The sequence below is a fragment of the Stegodyphus dumicola genome, chromosome 9 (assembly GCF_044657685.1).
Source record: "Stegodyphus dumicola isolate Sdum_Otavi_A_Nest chromosome 9, ASM4465768v1".
Classification (NCBI taxonomy): domain Eukaryota; kingdom Metazoa; phylum Arthropoda; class Arachnida; order Araneae; family Eresidae; genus Stegodyphus; species Stegodyphus dumicola.
In genome coordinates, this window is record NC_140776.1 from 66,024,895 (window position 1) to 66,042,709 (window position 17,815).

Consider the following 17,815-nt stretch of genomic DNA (forward strand, 5'->3'; position numbering starts at 1 on the left):
TAAAACAGGTTCTCGCAAAGATTGTTTATGAACATAATTTTGACCACCTGATATAGCTTTATTGTGGCCATACCAGACATCTGTCCCTTCTGAACTGGTGGACTTCCTAATGGTTGTTTACATTTTGTAATGAAAGGTTTCGGTCTTTTAAAATTTCAAAACCTGCATGAATTATATATTTTTAGAATCATCTCAGGATACTTTATTTTATTAGCTCAAAATCGAAAATTTCAAAATTTTTATGTCATATGTCCCCTTAAATAAATATAAGTTCAAGCTTTGGAATTAACTGACAGGTACAAATTTTAGGAATAGTACATAAAGTATTTAAATAAATATGAGTTCAATCTTTGAAATTAGCTGACAAATTCAATAGCAATTATTAAAGTGGTACTATTGCATTAGAAGCAGCGTCGGTTAAAGAAAAATGAGAAAAAAAACAATGCTACAATAACACAGCAAATATTGTGGCTCGAGATTTCCAGTTCTCGTTTGAAATATTATCATATGTTGTTTCTTTTTTGCCATATTTCGCCATTTTGTTTAGTACAATAGACTACATAATTTTAGTATTACCTAATCATGAAGTGGTTGCCATAAGATTTCTTCAGGACAAAGGAATAATTTATAGCAATTTACTCTATTCTCAAAATCATTCAGTGAAGTTATGTATTGCTACATACGTTCCTGCTGTGAAAAAAAAAGGATTGAGAATCAAAGCATGGTTTGAAGGTTCGCATCTTTCCTTTCTCAGTACCGTTCGTTTTATCTATCTGCATTGTCAGGAATTGTCATCAATTAAATTTTGCCAACTTTAGTTAGAAATCAGCCATAGTAGCACAGGACATTCAAATAACTACTTGAGGAAGGTATGTGCAAATAGTTTGATATCTCGCAAAAGAAATAAAATCTCCAGAACCAACAAAATCGTAGAAATCGACGAAAATCTTTTCACAAAAAGAAAAAAAAACCATTGAATATGTTCTTCTGGAACAATGAGTATTCAGGACTTTATGCCAGGGAAGCAAAGAATGTTTTCTGGTCGCCATGCCTGGTCATTGTGCTACAATACTGATGACTGCCATTCAGGAAAACATCGCAGATGGCACTATAATGTTTTCAGACTGCTAAAAAGGTAATAAGAAATGCTGAATATTTCACTGTGAATCACAGTTATAATTTTGTAAACCTCCAAAACTGGATGCCATACCCAAACTGTGCAGCAATTGGTGGGCAGTGGAAAAATAAATTTCAGCAGGGCACTGCTTCCTACCATTTAGACTCAGATTTGATCCAATTTATGCGGTGTCAGTTATATTCAAAAACTGACATTTTTTCTTTAATACTGAATGATATTTGTAATTTTATGCCACCTGTTTAGATTGAATTTCGTTTTGTTTTATTATGTGTAGTATATTCTGTATGTCATTTGTTTAGATTAAATTTCATTTTGTCATTTTTTATTTATGTGTAGAATACTCTAGATTAAAAAATTAAAAAGAAAACTGTTCTTTCCTTAAGAATTATGAAATTTTTTAAAAAATTACTTTTTACAGAAGTAATTTTTTTAGTCTTTTAAACTCTATTATTATTTCATAATTTTATACTTGGCGACAATTGGTGGCCCAAAAATAAGTGCCGCATTTTTAACTGATGCCACTTTATAGGAAAAGTGCCATTAAAATTAGCACTATTCAATGCGGCAGTGCAGTATTAGTATAAATTAACTTTGAAAATACCCCACTGCTTGCTGTTCTGTAGAAAGCTCCCTATCTCAAAATATAAGGAGAAAAATAAAGAAATAGCTATTAACTTTTTTCTTTCTTTGGAAAAATTAAACTGACTTCTTGAGGATCAGATATGTATGAAACCAAAGTGAAGATCTTATGAGCATGTTTTAATGTGGCACTTATTCATTACTGGTGTTAAATCACATTATTGGCCCTAAGGGTACCAGCCCAGAAGGGCTATTAATTTTGTTTTTGTATTTTGCGTTAAAAACTTTAAATGTCAGTTCACTTTTCAAATTGTTGCTACCAAATATTTTCGCCCTGCATTATATTTAAAAAAATTAAATAATGAAGAATCTTCATAAATGTATGTATGTTCTCACACTGTGATAAAACAACGGTACCTAGAGCCATTGAATTTTGAATAACGTAATCTTCCACCGAATATGGTCATCTGGAAGCCCTAATATGAAAATTGTTTTATTATCAATTTCATAATTTGTAAAACTTTAACGAAGTTTTGTTTAACAAACTCAAGGATTTCAAAGTGAACAATGGCAATGTTGTACAGAAAAAGCATTTTTATCTCCAGCACGCAAGACTGTGTAATTGAAATTCTCAAGATATTCTCATTTTAAAATTATTTTGCGATATTACTCTTGAATTGAACTTTATGGTTTAAGTACAAAGAACATGATATTTGATAAATAAAGATAACACAAAAAAGGTTTAAAAAAAAGTCCCTTTGGGAGTAATGTAAAATCTGAATGCTTTCAAATTTTTTTAAGAAAAAAATTATATCAATTTTTATTTATCGAAAATTTGAAGATGGGTGATGGAGAAATATGTAAGAACTAAAATCGATAATAATCATTTTATGTTCTTGGCACCCTTTAATTTTGATTTCAGTTTTTGTTCTGCAATATTATAAACAAGAGTATAGAATATTGCAAATGTCTTAAGGATCCATATAAGAATATTATTAAGCTTGCATAAAATAAGTAAAATACATGCATATAAATAAAATATTCATTATTAAGTAATAAAACTTTCTTTATGGTTTATGCCTTAACTGGATATATGTATATTTCTGCTGTATGTTGTTTTTTCCTAACCTTTTGTATTAAATAAAATATAACAAATATTATTTTTATCGCTAAAAAAAGAATAATTGTTACTCATATATATAACTAGAACTCTTTTAAAAAATTTGTTTTAGGTTTATCATTCAGGGAAGGAAAAATTTATCAAAAACGAGTAAAAATCAATGAAGTATTCTCTATTCCGGCATTTGATCCACTGTCACTACAAGTTTTGGAAATTGATTTGTGAGTCTCTGAATTATTAATTGGTTCAACATTTAAGATTTTTAAATTTATTAGATTTGTTGTTTGTTTAGTTTTTAAATATTTTTTATTAGATTTTTTTCATTGAAGCTTATGTAAATTTCATTTTGAAAGTTACTTGTGAAAGTACTCTCTCTGCCATCCTAACCATGAAAGATTTGTAATAACAGTAGGTGTATGTAGCCAAACCATAGTACTGAAGATAAAAATGAGTGCATGTGCCAATTTTGTAGCTTTACTGATTTTTGGAATTTTGATCTGTAAATCCTGTCTTTTTCCATTTGCAAATGATATACATTTAATGCCAAATATATAAATGAGGTTAATTTTATAATTTTTATTTCATAAAACCTAAATTTATTTATGAAAATTTGTAACAACATAAGCATGCTTAAAAGTTAGTATAAACTGTAATATTCTTGATTAAAATTTTCAAGCTATAATTTTAATCTTCCCTAAATTTTGATATATTTGGATGGTTATTCTTCTTTCTTTCTTTAAATATATACTTTATGTATATATTTCTTTTCATAACTGATGTCTTATGTCTTAATGTTTTGTCTAATTATTCATAAATACATCTAGGAAATTCAAAGAACTGTTGTTAAAATCATCATCTGAGACAAGCCACTACTTTTACAAAAACATTGCTCAATATGCAAATCTTCAGAAATCTATGGAATCACCATGCAAAGTAAGTCCAGAGTGATATAATGTCTAAAACTAAAGTTCAGAATAAAATAATATCTAAAATTGTTTCCTTGTTCTATCACCTTTTTTAAGTCATTAGTAAGTGACTGAATGTGAAATACTTTGTCTAAGAGTTTCATATCGCTATTGATATATTTTATTGAATTATTTATGCATCTGAGACATTAAAATAAAATTTTAAAAAAGGTACAAAAGTACATGTACTACATCATGTACTTTTGTGCATTATATTGTGCATGATAATAAATTTGTTTCATTAGAAGGCCAAATTTATCAGTGTTTTAAGACAGTGTGATCTTTTTATTACTATTATTATTATTATTATATCATTTCAGCTCTGTTTTCGTAATATTTTCTTATCATCAGAAATTCTAAACAGTGTTTGTGACAGTCTAAAAGAAACTTAAGTGTAATGTTTAATCCCCATCCAATTTCATTTAGAACTTTTTCCTTTGCATGATACTCTATTATACTTAAATTTTATTACGAAAATTGCAGTCTTTTAATTAAAAAGTTATTGTAAACAGTATCACATATATCTGTTTGTATGTGTGCTGTGTGTTTATAGCTGTATATTATTTGCATATTTGTCTAACCTGATATTAAGACTTTTTATAAAATAATAATTTGATGTTGAAAAATAATTTTTAAAGTTTTATAGCAAAAGATGGATGCAAGCTTTGAATTATGATAATGTATTTTGCTGTTAGTTTATCCAAAATGTATTTGTTTTTTCTTCAAGGACCTGACTCTTGACATGATTCATAGAATTCAAGGTTATAGCGGCCATTTAATGCAATTTATAACATTGCAGCGTCAAAAAATAGTGAAGATTTCAAAGGACGTAGATTCTGTAGGGTAAGTTTGAAAAGTTATTTTGTTTCATTCTCTTTTTTAAAAAGACAGAATTTGTTCTAAAATCATTATTACACTTCTAGGTGTTTTTTGGCAACATTGTCAGCTTTTAATAAGGAGCAACAGACTTTAGGTGTTAAAAAGAATTTAACTGTACTACCCCCACAAAATGTTATGCTGGAGTGGGAAGTATGTAGCCTTTTATTTTGTCAGTTAGTTGATAATTTTATTGTTTTATTCTGTAAAGAAATACTTGTATGTTTATGATTTTAAATTGAGGCGAGAATAGAGTTTTTTTCTCGGTAATCATTTCTTTTGCCCACACCTCCCAAAAACTGGAGAATATTTTTCATAAATGCTATTAATATCATGCAGAATGATTTAATTACAAAAGTATATATAGAATTAATATCAACCAAGATTGTTAAACTAGTATTCTAACTGAAAGAACTTTCAAAATAAAACTGAAGTAAAAGTTAATACAAAAAGCAAAACAATAAACATTCAATATTTATTTAATTTTTATTCAGTGTTTATTATTTTATTTTCATATTAATCTACTTATATTGTAATTTTGTTTTCTAAATTTATGCTTTTTTTTTTTTTTTTTTTTTAATTTGTGCCTTCCTGTTAGATAAATCATCTAACCATTCATAGTTGATGTTAATTCTGTATAATTTATCTGTTTCTTAATATATGTAATTAAGTGAAAACTAAACAGACAAAGAATGAACTAGAAAACTGAAATTTAATCATTGTTAAAAGTAATTAAATTAAGTTAATGAAAGCTACTAAATGAACCTAGACTGAGTTGGAAAAGTAATTTGCAAAAATAAAAAAAATAATAGAAGTACAATGATAATTTTAATAAGGAAAAAGCTGTATTATTACTGTCAGGCTCAAAATTTTCAAGAAGAGTCTAACAACAATATGACACCATTTTCTGGCAAAATCAGTTATGTTTTTGTTTATTTTCAATTAGCTGAGGCACTAAAATTAATTATTTTAAATTATTTATACCTCTGAAAATTAAAAAAGCCAACTGTACATAACAAAATCTGCCACTTTGTATTTACTTCAAATCAAAATCTATAAAAAAAAAATTACCATTACACATTGATAAAATATTAGACAAATTAAATGCAAAATATGATATGTGACTGCAGATAATATCAATAAAGCTATATTTTAACAGTTTGTGTAAAGGCACAGCCCTTTCACTAAATAAAGGGTAATTGAAAATTGAAGCCTGTGTTAATGCTATTGGTGAGTAAATTACATTAATTTCATGTTAATATTTTAATTAAAAATCCGATACTTTTCTTTAAGTGTTCTTTCACTTAAAGTACCTATAGCATATTGATCTACTTCAAATATTATTTTAAGATATATTTTTCTGAAGATGGGACTGATGAAGTCTAACATTAGGAATGGAGACAAATAAATTAGCAGAGATTCATCTAAATTAACATATATTGAAACACAAAATGGCACAAGTACAGTAAATTCTACATGCTAAAGTAAAACAGTGACAACAACTAAAAAAACGTTGCCAAGAAAAAAAATATAAAAAGCATGTTGCCACACATGTTGTAAAATACAAATGGGAAATATAATCACAAATAAAAGTTATTTGCAACACTCCCCCTTGATTAAATTTCTCTCAGTCCTACACAGAACCTTTGATTGAACAAGGCTTTCTTTTGCACACTCTTTGTGAACATGTCTGCTGCATTTGAACTGGAAGGCACATACGTAAAGTTTAACAACTTCTCTTCAACCTTTTCTCTCAAAAAAAAAAAGCCTGAGTTCAATATGTTTGTTACGCTCTGAAGTGACATGGCTAAAGAAATGGCACCCTGATTATCAACAAATATGCTTTGTGGAAGGTTTAAAAAATGTTCTCCCACATTATCTTTAAAAAAAATTTTGGAACCACAGTACTTCCTTGGCTGCATGGCACATTGAGAGGTACTCAGCTTCAACTGTTGACAATGCAGTTGTCTGCTGTTTCTTACTGCTCCATGAGACAGCTCCACCTGCTAGTAGCACCACATAGCCACTAAATGATCGTCTGTCAATCTTATCACCAGCCCAATCAGAATCACAAAACACTTCCAAATTCTTTCCTGTCCTTTGGAAAGTCAGCTTTAATTCCTTGGTCTGTTTTAGGTAATGAAGGATATGTTGTACACCAGCCCAATGTTCCTTGCTTGGGCAATTATTGAATTGGCTCATGTAAGTAGCAGCAAAAGCTAAATCTGGCCTTGTTCCTCCTGCTAGGTACAAGAGCCCTCCAACAGCCTGCCTATATTTTAATGCTACTTCAGTGTTCAACATGTTATCCTTAGCGGCTGTTGTATATTTCATACCTGGATCTAATGGTGTTGATGCTCCTTTAGCATCTTGCATATTGGTTGTTTCCAAGAGTTCACTAGCATAGACAATTTGGTCAAGAGTCACACAGCTATCTTCCCTTCTTATCCTAATTGAAAGAAGGTGATGTATTTCTCCCAAGAACTTGATTTTAAATGTAGTTATCCTTAAATTCCTGAATGATGAATTCTTTGCTGGACATTACAAGAAGATCATCCACATACACACCTACAATTAACTCCTTTTCTTTATTGAAGTAAACACAAGGATCTGCTCTGGATCTTGTTAGGCTCGTTGATTTCAGAAATTTATTGAGGCACATATTCCATTCTCTCCCAGACTGATGAAGTCCATAAAGGCTTCTCTTTAGCAAGCAAACTTCTCTGTGTGTTTTCTCATGCAGACTCACGGGTGGCTGTTGCATGAAAATTGTCTCACTCAGTCTTCCATTTAAATAGGCTGCAATAATATCAAGTTGATGAACCTGCCAGTCTTGCTCAACTGAGAATGCTGTCAATTCCTTCGACTTGGGTGTAGCCACGAGCAACTAAACGAGCTTTATATCTTTCCACTTGTCCATCTTTGTTAAGTTTTCTCTTGAAGACCCACTTACATTTCACAACTTTCCTTCCCTCTGGCCTAGGCACTATGTCCCAAGTTTCATTTTGTTTTAAATTTTCCAACTCTTCTTCTATGGCTAACTTCCATTTTTCTGCATCTGGACTAGTTAATGCCTCTTCTAAAGTTTCAGGATCATTCTGGAAAGCTTTCTTGGGTGTTAAGCCTTCATATTTCTGTTTCTCGGATTGTCAGCTGCACTGCATTCCACTTGAAATTCCATTTATTTCTGGTGGATTTTCTTCATAAATCTCTGAATTTTCCATGATATAATCCTTTGTCCACTTAAGCGCTGAAATTTGTCTTCTGGGTCGAGTGTCCTTTTCTGGTATATCCTCCACCTCCTTCTTTTCCTGTTGAGGGCCTTCGTCTATTACTTTATTTTCAACTTCATCATCTTGAGATGAATTTCTTCCAGAAACTTGTTGTGGGTGCAATGTTATAATGTTTCCAGTCATGGAAGGTTTCTCTTCAAATATGACATCTCGGGAACAGATTACTGTACTGGTTTCTTTGATGTAAATGTGGTACCTTTCATCTCCATCATACCCAAGGAGATAGCCTTTAGTTGCCCTTTTGTCCATCTTTCTCCTCTTCTGAACTGGGATATGAGTATAGCAAGTCGATCCAATGATGCGCATGTGTTTTATTCTTGGTTTCTTTCCCATCCATAATTCATAAGGGCTTGAATTAGGAACTGAAGACTTGCCTGTCCTATTCAATATATAAATTGAAGTACTGACGAACTCTGCCCATAGGAAAGCTGGAAAGTCCACTTCCTCATTCGAGTATTTGAGAGTTCTGGCCATTTCTAGGACTGTTCTGTTCTCTCGTTCAGCACTGCCATTTTGTTCTGGTGTATATGGAGCTGTGAGCCTCTGGGAGATTCCATGCTTGTTCAAGATCTTGCGAATGGCTTGGTTGTCAAATTCTCCACCATTGTCACTGAGCATTTCTTTAACCGTATGCCCTAAGTTCTTAGCGAGAGCTATGAAATTTTCAAGCACATCTTTTACTTCTGATTTGTGCTTTAAGAAAAAACAGTATCGAAATTTGGTGTAGGCATCTTTGAAGATTGCAAAGTAACGGTATTTCCTAAATGACTGATCAAATGGCCCACAAATATCTGTCGAGAACAATTCTCCAGCTTTTGTAACTGCTTTCCTGGTTCCAAACTTTAAACGGTGGGATTTTCCGTATACACAAGCTTCACATAATTTCATATCAGACTTAATCTTAATATTCAACTCTTTCTCTACAATGGCCTTTACATGCTTTTTCTCTTGATGACCCCATCGTTCATGATAAAGTTGGAGAGTTGATTCATTATTCTCAGTCATGTTGATGTCAATGTGAGTTTCAGGAACTAAGGTCTTCATCACGGCTTTGAAGAGACCCCCACCAGCATTTCTTGTTCCATGCAGAACTATTTCACCATCTATTTTTAAATAGCAGTCCTTAAATGTTGATTCAAACACACTGTTTTGATTTCTATCTTGAGATGCTAACACAGAAAATAGATTTTTACTTATTTCTGGAACATACCAAACATTTTCAAAATTTTTTATTAGATTCATCCCATTTACAATGGTCATTATCTTGATGGTGCCTTTTCCAATTGCTGGTAATGACTTTCCATTTGCCACAGTGATGCTATGAGGAAGTCTATAAAGTAGTGCCTGTTATTGACGACATGCTTCGAGGCCCCATTATCAATAAACCAATCATCAGAATTCGTTTCTGCAGAAAATATTGTATCATCTACAGCTAGAAGTGTCATATTTGCAGCAACACTGTTTTTACTTACCTTGTTCGGCCCTATATGTGGACTGGGTTTCGGCGGTTTTCCATCAGCTATCCATTTCTTGCATGTTCTGACCTAATGTCCTCTCTGGTGGCAATAATTACACTTGCCATTGTTTTTCTTGTTAATAGATGATTTCCGCTTAAATTCCGGATTTGCTATCAATGCTTCCTGATCTAAAGTTTCTAAAAAATTTGGATCTTTCCTTAATTCTCTTTCATGGGTGCACAATTGTGTGGTTAATTCATCTAAAGTTCTCTTTTCATCACTAAGAAGTAACCAACTCGATTTGAAAGTACGAACTGGGAGGAAGAGTATCCAATATTTTACAAATCAACAGCATTTCTGGCAGTCTGTTTTCTTCCTTATTTTTGAGCCCACTGTTCAGTTCATTCCATAGATTTTTCAATTTTGACAAATGAGCTGCCATATCATCATTTGACCAACTGAATTTGAAGAACTGTAAACATATGTTATAAAGTTGGTTATCGGACGAATCTTCGAATACTTTGTGAAGTTCCAGCCAAATGTCTCTTGCGCTGTCAAATCTCATTACCTTTTGTAAAGTGTCTTCAGTCATGGAGTTCGTAAGAACCATCATAGCGCAATTATTTGCTTTATTAAAAACCTTCATATCATCTCTAAATCTCTTTCGAATCTCTTCGGCGGCCGCATGATCAGGCTCCTCTGGCTTCTTCAGTTTTCCTTCCATGACTTCTAAAGCGTTTTCATGATAATTTAATACGAACTTAATTCTATATTTCCAAATAGGCCAATCACTTTTTCCTCATAACGGCTGAACCAATATCTTTGCAGCTTCCATTTTTGCGAACTAATTTGCCGACTCGCGTGAGGCTTAAGAACTGCCGTGTTAGGCTTACGAACTGCCGGTAATGTTTATCTCCACTTCGCTCATAAATTTCCCCGCACAGTTATATCATGCTGGGCCCATAACCTGATGAAGTCTAACGTTAGGAATGGAGACAAATAAATAAGCAGAGATTCATCTAAATTAACATATATTGAAACACAAAATAGCACAAGTACAGTAAATTCTACATGCTAAAGTAAAACAGTGACAACAACTAAAAAAACGTTGCCAAGAGAAAAAATATAAAAAGTGTGTTGCCACACATGTTGTAAAATACAAATGGGAAATATAATCACAAATAAAAGTTATTTGCAACAGGGACAGGATTCCGGAAAAATTTTTATAGTTCTAAAGGTTCTGTGAGTCGACAAAGTGTGAAGACCATTGATATATATAATGAATATCCAACTGATCTGAGTTAGTTAGTGTAAGACAGGAAGAGTAGATATTAACCCGTAACTGGGGAGGTGCAGTCTCAGAGACCACTACAGGTGTTGTTCCTATCACCCCTATTCTATATTTAGTCTGATTGAGTGGCTTCTCCTGCTAGCTTCTCCTTTTGTGACCTTGATAATTCTCACATATTGGCTAACATTTTTTGCACTTGCTTCATAGTGAAATTCTACTCCATTGTCTGAGAGCGGTGTGTCAGACCGCACCTCCCTCTCAGTGTTACGATTTCTGTCCCAGGTGGAAACATGGCTCTGAGACTCGGTCCGAGAAATATCATATATCCTTCTAATTTGCGTTATGCGGAAGTGCTGTAAAGAATTCTTGATTAAGTGGAAGATGAATGCCAAGAAGATTTTGCAAATGAAAGTTCGCATTCCACGACATCAGAATTTTATGAATCTGACAGTGAATGCACTGAACCGGAGACTGAATCCATTTCATCTATAAAATATTATTATGGAAGGAACTGCTTTAAGTGGTCATCTATTGAACCTCAGTGAAGTGTGAAAACTCCCGCGCATAATATATTTCATCTTCTAGGATTAAAAGCATATGGAAAATTGGGTGAAAATACGGATCCTAAAAGCGTTTGGGAAGTCCTTTTCACAAACGAAATATTAGAGAAAATGAAAGAACTGAAAACTTTGTATTTATGCGTAAGTTGTAAAATGCCAGTTTGTGTGGTATGTACACAAAAAATATGTCACAAATGGGCACAAGAATATGCTGAGTAAGCTGATATCTTTTGCAAGAATGCAATGGTATTACTTATAGTAAGGTACTGTCATTTTTCTTATGTTTCGTACAATATTTGTGTTTTTCATCTGAATGTATCTATCACATGTAAAATTAATGGAAAATAATTATTATTCATAAAAAAATAATAGTTATTCTGGTTTGTTTTGCATAATTTACATTTGCAAGTGGTTTTTCATAGAAAAAGTTCATGTTGTGGAAAGATGTTCCTAGTGTTAATTGATTTCTTTGTAATTTTTTTTTTTTTTTTTTTTTTTTTTTTTTTTTTCTGTTCGAAGATAAGTGTTTATAAAATGTATGGGTAAAATAAAATTTTAATATTTTGATTAGAACATTTTATTTAAACCATAATGAGATGCGGTGTCTTTGACCTCATGTCCCCAGTTATTTTCCAATATTTGACCTTCCCTGCTGCAGGTTAAATGGCAGGATTAAAAATCACCAAGAGTAACCTAGTTTTACATTCCTCTGGGTCCAAGAATGTGTAACAGTAATTTTTTTATAGATTTCAGCTTGTAGTAAGTATATTTCATAATGGCTGATTTCATTTCCTTTTGCATTTTGATGCAAAATAAATTTAATTAAATGGGAGTTTAATTCATTCCAGATTGTATAAAATCCTTTTTTTTTTTTTTTTTTTTTCCATTTGTCTGCTGATTTTCATGCCACATACAGAAGGTCCAACTCCTAGGTGATGCCAATTACCCCTTTTGGGTAGAGTTCATGTGCTGCATGCTTGATGCCACACAAAATGATTCATAGTTTCCTGCCACTGTTTTATTATCAGATGAAGCCTGCTTTACAGGAGATGTGGTCAAAATGCATAATGCACATATGTGATTGTCGAAAAATCGCCACAGTACTGTCTTATTGAAAGTGCAACACAAGTTTGTTATTGACATCTGGTCACGGATTCTTGAAGGTCATCTTTTGGGACCTTACTTTCTTCCCTAAAGCACAAATTTCCTTGTTTTCCTACAACACGTTCTCCCAGATTTTGTGCAGTGAATAATAGCCACTGTGTTCCAGATCATGTAATTTATGCATGATAGTATACCAGCACATTTTGCGATTGTAGTGCATAATTACCTTGATGCTACATATCCCGGGAGATGGGTTGGATACAGCAGATCTGTCGCTTGGCCTCCATTGCTCCCTGGACCTCAGTCCCTTGGATTTCTTCTTCTGGAGCCACCTGAAATCGGAAGGACCTAACTGCATGGATCATCATCGCTTTCGCAGACATCGGCAGCACACTAGATGTGTTTGAACACACTGGATGTGTGAAAAGATCTCATCATCTCCTTTCTGATGTTGAACTTTAATCCTGTTTTATGTCAAATAAATATTTTTCTACTAATTATTGGCCCTTTTTGTTCCACTCAATGTCACAGCCTTCATAAGTACTTTTGCAGTTTCCTCCCACAAAATAAGGTTTATGACCTCATGTTCTGTGGCAATTTGTTATCCTCTTAATGCCTACTATCACTTCTCTAAATTTGTTGGTCAAATTCTCACAACACCCTGTATATATATATATGTAATATGCATATTTATTTATAACATTGTGTGAACTGTGCATTCTAAAAAAATATGTTTTGCTTTACTACAGCAGTTTATTTATTGTTTCATTTTGGTAAATATCAAATTTTAAGAAATATTACCTGTATTAAATATAAGCTCATTATAAAAGTTTGTCTATTTGTAATGTAATAAAATACAATGACTTGCAATACAAATTTAAGTATGTTATTAGATTAGTATTGGAGCTACAAAAGATAAATCTCCGCCTTAATAAATAAATAACAAACATAAATCTACAAAAGATAAATCAAATATATCATCACCTCGATAGCTGAGTATAGAGGAAAACCATTATAAAAACTAGAGTGATAATATTTGTTCAAGATAGTGTAATTCCTTTTTGCATGTAAAAGAAAATGGGTGACTAGTCTAATGCTTTAAAATTTCTTCTGTAAATATTTATCCAGTTTCTAATAATTGTAACACATATGTATCAGTGCATTAATTTATAATGTGTTTGAAGCTTATTATGCTACATATAATGTTTCTTCTGAAGAGTGTGAAATTTTTTTTTAATATATGTATATACTTTTAGGGTCTTTTGTGTAATTACCTAGTGCAGTTTATAGTTTCTGTGGGCCAATTTAGAGCACTGATGGAGTGTGCACCTTCTTCAGCAGAAATGTCTTCTGATCTCTCAGTTATTTCTTCACAATTATCAGCCAATCCATTACCGTCTATTGATAAAAAGAATTCTATTTGGTCTGGAATATCGACAGCATATGATCATTGTGCAACAGATATTAGAAAGCAATTGGTGCTTCTGTCAGATGTGCTTAATACTACTCATGTGTATGGAACATGGCACCAGTTCTCATGGGTTGGTGCATGTTTCACTTCAATGCAGTCTGCTGCAAGACAAATAATGTCAGTTGTCAAAGAAACTGAAAATGCTGAGAATTGTTTCACTAAAAATTTATCCTCTTTGTATTCAAAAATTTGTCAGGAGACTAAAAATGTAACGAAGTCTTGTGCCATGATTGTGCAAGAAGCAGAAACAAGTACATCTAGGACTAAAAATAAACAGGATCGGATTCTTTCTCGCTTGTGTCAAAAACTCACAAAAGAAGTTCTGTTAGCATTTCAGGATATGGTTAAATTGTGTCTCCAGAGTGATGACAATAATCAAGCTGAAGATATTGATGTAGTCTCTGAGAATTTGTTTACTGTTAGAATCTCTGCAAGTATTGATGAAATTGAAAGATGTCTTCGCATTGAAAATATCAAGGAAATAGTGAACAAAATAAAGAAACACATTGGTTTGTTCCAGAATTCTGTTGAAGATCTCAAATCAATAGATGATAGTTTAAGGTATGTATTTATAAGTATTATTTTTCTGAACATTTAAAATCATGTCCACAGAATTTAGAGCTAGAGTTTAGTTTTAATTAATTATAATTATTTTATTATGTATGCTGCTCATAATGTAATTATGACAGCAGAATATATGTATGTACTGTAGCTACATTTATGAACATCATACGTATTATTGATTCAATTAATGCATTACAAATGTTTGTTTAAATCAGCATTATAATTTTGTTGGTAAAAATGAGTTTTGCTGTAAAGAAAGGGAGGGAGAGAAAAACTCTTTATATTGACTTGTAAGTAAAATTCAACTTCAAATAATATATTAATTTTAACAAAATGTGTGTAATCTATCTTTAAAATTTATGCTAATCTTAGATTAAATTTTTGCCTAATTTTAAAACTTTGGTTTGTCTAGAAATGATTATGTTTCAGATATAGCTGGAATTCCACATTTTTCACTTTTTACTTTATCAGATCCTGAATTTCTGCATTAGTAAAATTTTAAATTCATTATCTTTCTCAAATTTTGTTTTTAAATATCAGTTGAAATTTTCATGACAATAAGGAAATACGGTAGCCACTGATCTACTAAGGGCCCAAAAAAGCATTCTTTAGAGGAAGAGCGAATCATCATATGAACACACACATTAATTGCACATACATTAGTGTAGTGACCTATCCAAAGTTCTTAAGTGAAGCACTGATAAAAGAGAGTAATTGTTCTTGAAATAATTGTATATTTATTGGATACATTACTATTCTTGGAGGAAACCAGTTGGTCAACAGTTATGTATGGATAGATCTAAATATGTATTGATAAAAAATTATGCATCAGAAGATCAAATAAATAGAATTAAAGATAAACAGCAGTTTTAAAAATGAAACCATAGACAAAAGTAAAAAATTTTAAATAATCCATAACTTTTTATTGAGAAAAAGAAAATAACTTTTTTATCTGGCTGCTTTATCATTCTGTTCTCCTTCATTTTAATAAATATGTTAAGTTGTTCCAAAGCAGGAAAATTTTCTGCTCGCATGTATTATATCTGCAAATGCTTACTCTGTTTGAACTCAAACAATTTCAGGTTTTTTATAAATGTGATGAAAGTATATCCAATAATAAAACTTTTATTCTGTAAATATAGAATGTGCTAATTGTATTCCAAAAAGAAAAGTGCACTTAAAAATCTTTGCCTGAGTCAAATTTAATGGGATGAATGCTGCTTTGAGAGTTGAAACACCTGCATTCATTGCTTTTTCTAAATTAGCAAATAATTTTTCATGTGTCATTTCAGAGCATGTAAAGTTTCTGTTGAACTAAGAAATCAAATAGATAACTGCTTGTCTTAAACAGAGGAAAATTTCTGTTTGACATATTTAAGCTAAAACAAGGTAAAAAACAAAGTACCAATTATTGATAAACTGATGAAATCTATTTTAACTTGCTTCCCATCGGATTCACTGTTGAAAGTGCATATAATTATGTGGGTGGTATGACAGAATATAGGACGTCCTTGAACACTGACAGCTTAAATTAGTGTTAGTCAACCTGGTCCCTATCACCCAGCCTAGTGGTAAGGAACTTAATGTGCATTCCACAGCTTTCATGGTGGGCAGTAACAGAGCAACCAAACAGCTGTGCAATTATTTATTAATTGACTAACTGTTGACTAGTCATGATCAGGACAGCAGTCAAATTCTGTTACAGGGTATTTGTAATGGGACCGCACTAAACCTCTTTCACGACTGCCTGGTCCGCATCCGCCTGATCCTGCTTGACTAATGCCAGGAGACGAGAAGGATGTCTTGCATACTGCTAGGAAAAGCTCGCTGCCTTCCAAAAGTCGCAGCCACACAATAGACTTCAAGCAAATGAGTTTTGTTCACGGGACATAGGCTAAATCATTACGGAACCGAAACTAAAGTCAATTAGATTTCTGAGAGCAAGCATGTGCTTACAGCTTCAGGAAAATATAGTGAAATATCATGAGCTCATGTCTCAAAAAAGAAATACGCATGCCCTCTGAAGATGAGTTTCATAGAATCCGTTGCAAATAAACAACATCTAGTGTGTTGATTGTTCCATAAAACATTATCCAATAAGGCTGTGAAGCCAAGTCAATTGTAAGAACATCCTACAAAGCATCCAAATAACAAGGACAAGCCCACTGAATATTTTCAGGAAATATATAACAAATTTTCAAAGTTGTTCAACTGTCATTGCATCATTTAAGAATGGATAAATTGCCTTTTTTCCAAATTGTTAAACAATTAATTACAAAAAGTGATAAAAGCTATAATATTAGAAAAACTGTAATGATACCCTCTATAAAAGAATTTATCTCAGCAGTAATGTACGAGGATATATCTCAAATTTTAAAAACCTTGCCTTAGTGGCAATGTTTTTAAAGCTAGCACAGCAAAGCAACAAATTGATGGACAAATCTACCATTGCAGATAATGATGCTTTATCGATGGCATACATATGCTATTTTGATGAAAACAGCACATTACGAGAAGAAATGCTATTCACAAAAATAAAGTAACGTGGTAAGTAGTTATTATTATTATATGCTTTAACTTACTGCAACTATGCTTTCTAAATTTTATAAAGTCGTGTAATTTTCCCTTTTTTTAACTCACCATTACTGTGGAACCGGTGTGTGGTTAGAAAATTTTACTGCTGACAGAGATAGGAAAGTAAGCAGTGGATATAAAAATCTTGACTACTCCTGCCTTAGATAATTGATTTTTCAAAGTGGCAGTGTTACCCCCCACAAGGAAGAATGATGACATCTAAAGGAAGCCGCAAGTGGGGCAAGCATTACTACACCACCCATGCACACCACATACCACGCTATGCTGCACTCAAGTCTTAGTTGGGCCTGAATTCATTCAGTATCGATCACATGAGAAGTGCAGTTATATGTACTTTTGATGTGAAAATAAGCTGTTGACCTTGTAAGCTCTTTCCCCCCCCCCCATCATGAGTTTGGCGAAAAACGCGAATACAATGATGATTATATTATATGCAGCATTATTACTATAAACAAATGTAGAACCCAAAATTTTAGTCTATGAGCTGCAATGTATTTATTGGTTACAGAGTATTGAGTAGGGATGCTATCAGAGCTTCTCATCTGGAGTCACATTTGTTGACAAAATAAAGCATGTTAAATGTTAAACCAAAGGAGTCTTTTGCTGCAAAATAGGCAAGTTTGAAACGTATAAAATTGGATAATAATGGATCCTCTACTTAATCATCTAAAAAAGCACTTGAAGCTTCTTATGAGCTAGTGCTACTCATCGTTAAGGCCAGAAAAAGTCATACTATTGGAGAAACACGTGTCAAATCTTGCCTGCTGAAAGCAGCTGATATTGTTCTTGGACTAGAAAGTAA

The 17,815-nt window shown here is 32.3% G+C and overlaps 1 protein-coding gene across 1 annotated transcript in view; it reads left to right on the forward strand.

The window, feature by feature from the left end:
• Nucleotides 1-17,815, forward strand: part of LOC118195958 (midasin) — a 589,327-nt gene that overhangs the window by 498,580 nt on the left and 72,932 nt on the right. The window contains exons 74-78 of the mRNA XM_085823548.1: nt 2,950-3,058; nt 3,662-3,770; nt 4,530-4,645; nt 4,726-4,831; nt 13,640-14,415. Of these exons, the coding sequence (XP_085679674.1) occupies nt 2,950-3,058; nt 3,662-3,770; nt 4,530-4,645; nt 4,726-4,831; nt 13,640-14,415 (1,216 nt within the window). The remainder of the gene's footprint in view (nt 1-2,949; nt 3,059-3,661; nt 3,771-4,529; nt 4,646-4,725; nt 4,832-13,639; nt 14,416-17,815) is intronic.